A 6,386-nucleotide genomic window follows, 5' to 3' on the forward strand; every position below is an offset into this window, starting at 1 on the left:
GTAATATAAATAAATAAATTTAGTTACTAAATGTTTCAAACAAGAAAAACATTCATGTACTTTGGTTTCACAATGAATGTATAAACTACTCAAGTCGATTGTAGCAGCCTGTCACTGTTTTTAGTCTCCCCTCATCAGTTAGAAACAACAGCCACTAACAAGTAAAATATTATGTTAATTTAACACTGATAAAATATAAAGTTTAACAATAATTTTATCAGTTACTGTTTAATAAAGAGAAATATTTGCTTTTTAGTTCCTTGTTAGCCGTGATTGTCAATCAGCTGTCATCTGATTGGTGGAGAGGCTGTCCGATGACGCATTCCCTTCTGTGATTGGCTGAATCTCAGGGTCAGAGGTAAAACTCAACCGCTGCTAACGCTTACGTCGACTTCTGCAGCAAAATGGCGTCGTCGACAGCAGTAAGGGAGACGGATCGGTTCGGTTCTACATTTATGTCTCAAAAACAACCCGCAAGGACGATGGAACGGTGGTTCAGGTATTTTGACAGAAAATTCCTCTTATTCCTGTCGTTAGCCTCGTTGCTGCACTGTGCTTCGGGGGACGGCAAGACGTTGGTTCTGCTGGACAACCTCAACATCAAAGACACCCATTCAATCTTCTTCCGCAGTCTGGCAGGTCAGAATCAGAGCTGTTTTTTTAATAGCTTAGCTATTGTTATCAAACTTAGGGGTTTGTTTGGTTATAGAGCTGTGTGACCAAAAATGTGTCCTTATCAGAACCGCATGCTGCTAGCGTTAGCTAGTACATAGTAGTGTCTCTCCAAACGTGTCTGAAACCTTGTTTGTTTGTTTTTTGTTTGAAACTTTTATCTGATTGGCTTAATGAACTGACCTGTATTGGAATGTTTACTATGTGATGTGCCTTGAGACGACTTGTTGGCGCTATATAAATAAACTTGAATTGAAATTTAATTTAATACACTTTCGTCTTTGCTTGCACACAGTCACAGTTACAGGAGCCCTCTTATGCATGACGGTGCAACAGAAAGATCACCTTCCAACCTGATATATAAAAATACAACAAGACCATTAATTTGCTGGTGATCTCTCTGCTTCAGACCGCGGCTTTGACCTGACCTTTAAGACCGCCGATGACCCCTCCTTGTCTTTGATCAAATATGGACAGTTCCTGTACGACCATTTGATCCTCTTCTCGCCATCAGTTGAGGGTAGATTTCACTTTCAGCTCAAAATCATAACACTTTTTGTTGGGCATCATTCAATCAAGTGTTTTTAAGAAACCTTTCTGATTATTTGCAGACTTTGGTGGAAACATAAATTTGGAGACCATCACATCCTTTATCGATGGTGGAGGCAATGTCCTAGTTGCAGCCAGTTCAGACATTGGTGAGTTGTTGGATAAAAGCTTCCTCTGTTTTCTCACTTAAAATATGAATGCTTTGTCATTCCTGTATTTATTTTTGTTTTTCAGGTGACCCTCTCAGGGAATTGGGCAGTGAGTGTGGTATTGAGTTTGACGAGGAGAAGACTGCTGTCATTGATCATCACAACTATGATTTGTCTGATCCCGGCGAGGTAAACACTTTCCACCTCGGCAGATGCATCAACTTCCTTTCATGCATCCAAATTTGAAATTCAACACCCGATATTGTCAACTTGTCCCCAGCACACTTTGATTGTTGCTGACCCAGAGAACCTGCTGAAAGCTCCTACTATTGTTGGCAAGCCCACTAATAAACCTGTCCTGTTCAAGGGTGTTGGGTAAGTACAAATGGATGCAATAAACCAGAGTCTTTACTCCTCTGGAAAGATAAAAAATAACTCTCCTATTAGTGCAACTTAACAGATACTTTTAAAAATTATATGTCTTTTCTAATAAAATAAAATGCAGTTTGGAAATGTTAGGACATTGAGTTTACAGCATTGTTCCAACCACCTTAAACTGTGTTCCAGAATGGTTGCTGACCCAGACAACCCGCTTGTCTTGGATATTCTCACTGGTTCTTCAACTTCTTATTCTTATTTCCCTGACAGACCCATTTCTCAAGTAAGATATTCTGAAAATATTTGGTTAGTTTGCTGTTTGAACCCCCCCCCCCCCCCCACACACACACACACACACACACACACACACTAGGGATGCACCGATACCACTTTTTTCCAAACCGATACAATACTGATACTTGGATCCGAATATTCGCCGATACCGATTACCAATACCGATACTTAACCACACAAAAAAATGCAGTGATTTGGAATACACATTTTATTTTTTTCTCCACTTTCAACAGGAAAAGACTGTGAGGTAGATAAAAAGTGATTAGAAATCATCACAAAACAAAAATATTAGGTGAACAGAAATGACAAGTTACTGTGAAGTTACTTTCAAGCAACTGCATTTGTATCATTTACTGGTATCGGTTAACTTTTACCGATACCAGTATCGTATCAGTATCTGCACCGATACAGATACCACTATCGGTATCGGTGCATCCCTAACACACACACTTATAATACATTTATTTTTATTTCTATACTGCTTGATAATCTATTAGAATAAATTGAAGTAACCGTTTCTTTTGTTTATTCCACTCCAGTACCCTCACGCTGTGGGCAAGAACACTCTGCTGATTGCCGGACTCCAGGCCCGAAATAATGCCAGAGTGGTTTTCAGCGGCTCTCTGGATTTCTTCAGTGATGCCTTTTTTAACTCTGCTGTGCAGAAAGCCCGTCCAGGTTCACAGAGGTACTGCATCTTTGTTGTTTTTTGTGCTTGTGCACAACATTCACTGGTTTCCAGGCAACAAAGAAACTGCAACTGTCTCCAGAGTTATCTCGCTCATGCTTCAATCTGTGATTTTTAAACTTTTAGATAGACATTCCAAGTTATTGGTGGAATCTGACAGCTTGTTTTTTGTTCTGATTTTTAGAATTGCAATAAAACTTAGTTGTACATTTCAAAAAGTGATATTTTTATGGGAAACAAAGTTATTATTGCTGCTTGTTGTGGCCTTTATAGACATGAGCAGACCGGAAACTTGGAACTAGCTGTGGCTTTGTCTCGCTGGGTGTTTAAGGAGGCAGGAGTCCTGAGAGTCGGCGCCGTTACCCATCATCCTGTGGGAGAGACCGCTCCTCCTGCAGCATACACTGTTACTGACCTTGTGGTGAGTTCACTGCTGCCATGGCAGTCAGTGTTCCTCATAAGTAAGAGCAGTGTATCTCAAAGAAAGAAATGTTTTCCTTGCAGGAGTACAGCATTGTCATAGAAATGTTGTCTGAGGGCCGCTGGATCCCTTTTGATGGAAATGACATTCAGCTGGAGTTTGTGAGGATCGATCCTTTTGTCAGAACTTATCTCAAGAAAAACGGTACGTCAGTCCAGCTTCAGCATGAGTATCTTTTAGCTGTAGTTGCTTTTAATTCTGTAATTTACTTTGTCCAACAGGAGGTAAATACAGCATCCAGTTCAAGCTGCCTGATGTGTACGGGGTCTTCCAGTTTAAGGTGGACTACAACCGACTGGGTTACACACACCTTTACTCCTCCACTCAGGCAAGTTAATCAACACCATCTGGCCCAACTTGTGTGCTCCATTACGCTCGTATTGTGCATCTGTGCATTTAATTTGGCAGCATCGGTAAAGGCTGATTAGTTTTGAAACTTTCATTTCCCACTTTAAAATGGACAACTCTTTCTCCTCTACAGGTGTCGGTGCGTCCTCTGCAGCACACACAGTATGAGCGCTTCATTCCTTCAGCCTTCCCGTACTACGCCAGCGCCTTCTCCATGATGGGGGGACTCTTCGTCTTCAGTGTAGTTTTCCTGCACATGAAAGAGAAGGAGAAGTCAGATTAATGCAGCAACAAATGGAATACAAGAAAATCTGGGATTAAACTTGTGATGAAAAGAATTGAAACCGAGGGCTTTGATGGCTTGAGGTTTTTCACTCTGGAAATTAAACTTTTTTTTCTAAATGCGAGCGCTCGACAGTTAAAGGTTGCTGACTACAATGTGATTTCCTGAAGGCTCATATGCTCTAGGCTGTAAACTGTTGTATAATGTTGCATTTGGCTAAAGGCTCTCAAAAATGATGGTAAAACTTTGCATACATGTTGCTAAATACAATTTTTGGGGATGCAAGAACATGCACTGAACATGTCAGCTATTGTCTTGGTTTTTTACAAAAAGTTTTTGTTTGAAATAATTTGGAGTCCTCTGAAAAATAAAATATTGACATTCCTTTAAGTGAGTCATCCTGTATTCTATTTAATACACATATGGAATAAGCTAATTGTACCCTAAATCACAACTTACAAGTGGAAGAAACGAGATAACCACAGTAATTTCATGAGAACTAGATTTCAACTTAGCCAGAAAACATTCAAATGTGAGATAGTCATTGGATCTTGTGTAATTAAAAACTCATTTAAAGTTTGCTATCTAGCTAAATTGAAAGGATACTTTTACAGGATTTGTAGAAGCAAAGGAGATGGGGGGTTGGCGCCCTCTAGTGGCGAAAAACACTTCGATTGAACGCAGAGCGTCAAAGCCTCATCTCAGTAGCTGAAAAATAAAATCCTAATATTTCTTGTATTTTTGGGAGTATTAATATTAAGGAGGGGGAAACTACTTTTATAAAGTTACAAAAGTCAATATATATACCTACTGTATATTCTTTCAAAATAAAATACTATGGTAATTGTGGTGTTAGCAACAAAGAAACCTGCTCTTTTTCTCCAATTCCCTAGCTTAAAATGGAATAAAGCATGTTTTTATGTGACAGTGTTACAATGTTTGTGAAGAGTCAAAAAGACTGTGTCGAGAGTGACACGGGCCAGCTGTTATCTGACCTGCACGCCTCAGTGTCCTGGAGGTGTACAGCTTCTGTATGGAGGGGCATTTGCAGCCAACGACCTTTTCAGTAGAGCATACAACAAGCTGCAGCTTTTTCTTGACCCTGGTGGTAGCAGCCTACCACACAGTGATAGAAGAGGTGAGGATGGACTTGATGGCTTTGGTGTATAACTGCCTCATCGACTGCGCTGGCCTGGCAGGTTGAATTTCTTCAACTGCCTCAGGAAGTACATCCTCTGCTGGGCCTCTTTCATGATGGAGGTGATGGTGGACTTGGGCATTTTGGGTGTTGTTTTTGACCAATCAATGTCTCTTGAAGGCCACTCAGAAACGCTGGTCCGAAACTGTTTTAATGCTTAAGAAATATCTCCAAATTGCGATGGTTGGTGTCAAAACATGATCTTGAAATGGTCATCGATGTCTTTATCTCCTCCCGTCTAGATTACTGTAACACACTTTGCGGAGTGAGCATGTAAGAGAGAAAGATCCCTCCTACAGGAAATGTAAAATAAACATTAGACTTTCATATATATTAGATTCATAACACACAACTAAAGTAGTTCAAGCCTTTTATTGTTTCTAATATTGATGATTGTGGCGTACAGCTCATGAAAACCCAAAAATCCTGTTTTTAAAAAATTAGCATATTTCATCCGACCAATAAGTGTTTTTAATACAAAAAAAGTCAACCTTCAAATAATTATGTTCAGTTATGCACTCAATACTTGGTCGGGAATCCTTTTGCAGAAATGACTGCTTCAATGCGACGTGGCATGGAGGCAATCAGCCTGTGGCACTGCTGAGGAGTTCTGGAGGCCCAGGATGCTTCGATAGCGGCCTTAAGCTCATCCAGAGTGTTGGGTCTTGCGTCTCAACTTTCTCTTCACAATGTCCCACAGATGCTCTATGGGGTTCAGGTCAGGAGAGTTGGCAGGCCAATTGAGCACAGTAATACCATGGTGAGTAAACCATTTACCAGTGGTTTTGGCACTGTGAGCAGGTGCCAGGTCGTGCTGAAAAATGAAATCTTCATTTCCATAAAGCTTTTCAGCAGATGGAAGAATGAAGTGCTCCAAAATCTCCTGATAGCTAGCTGCATTGACCCTGCCCTTGATAAAACACAGCGGACCAACACCAGCAGCTGACATGGCACCCCAGACCATCACTGACTGTGCGTACTTGACACTGGACTTCAGGCATGTTGGCATTTCCCTCTGCCCAGTCTTCCTCCAGACTCTGGCACCTTGATTTCCGAATGACATGCAAAATTTGCTTTCATCCAAAAAAAGTACTTTGGACCAATGAGCAACAGTCCAGTGCTGCTTCTCTGTAGCCCAGGTCAGGCGCTTCTGCCGCTGTTTCTGGTTCAAAAGTGGCTTGACCTGGGGAATGCTGCATCTCAATGTTTCCACTCCAGACTCAGTCCACTGCTTCTGCGGGTCTCCCAAGGTCTGGAATCGGTCCTTCTCCACAATCTTCCTCAGGGTCCGGTCACCTCTTCTCGTTGTTCACTGAGGTGCCTTGATACAGCACTCTGGGAACAGC

General features: G+C 41.2%; 1 protein-coding gene across 1 annotated transcript; it reads left to right on the forward strand.

Moving 5' to 3' along the window:
* The first annotated feature begins 359 nt into the window (after positions 1-359).
* On the forward strand, positions 360-4,232 carry ddost (dolichyl-diphosphooligosaccharide--protein glycosyltransferase subunit (non-catalytic)). The gene is made up of 11 exons (XM_015966980.3): positions 360-639; positions 1,082-1,192; positions 1,284-1,370; positions 1,456-1,559; positions 1,651-1,745; positions 1,938-2,031; positions 2,582-2,730; positions 3,004-3,151; positions 3,235-3,355; positions 3,433-3,539; positions 3,693-4,232. The coding sequence occupies exons 1-11, from the start codon at positions 405-407 to the stop codon at positions 3,840-3,842; spliced, it is 1,401 nt and encodes a 466-aa protein (XP_015822466.1). The 5' UTR covers positions 360-404; the 3' UTR covers positions 3,843-4,232.
* The last annotated feature ends 2,154 nt before the right edge of the window (positions 4,233-6,386 follow it).

The sequence above is a fragment of the Nothobranchius furzeri genome, chromosome 15 (assembly GCF_043380555.1).
Source record: "Nothobranchius furzeri strain GRZ-AD chromosome 15, NfurGRZ-RIMD1, whole genome shotgun sequence".
In the NCBI taxonomy this organism is placed as follows: Eukaryota; Metazoa; Chordata; class Actinopteri; order Cyprinodontiformes; family Nothobranchiidae; genus Nothobranchius; species Nothobranchius furzeri.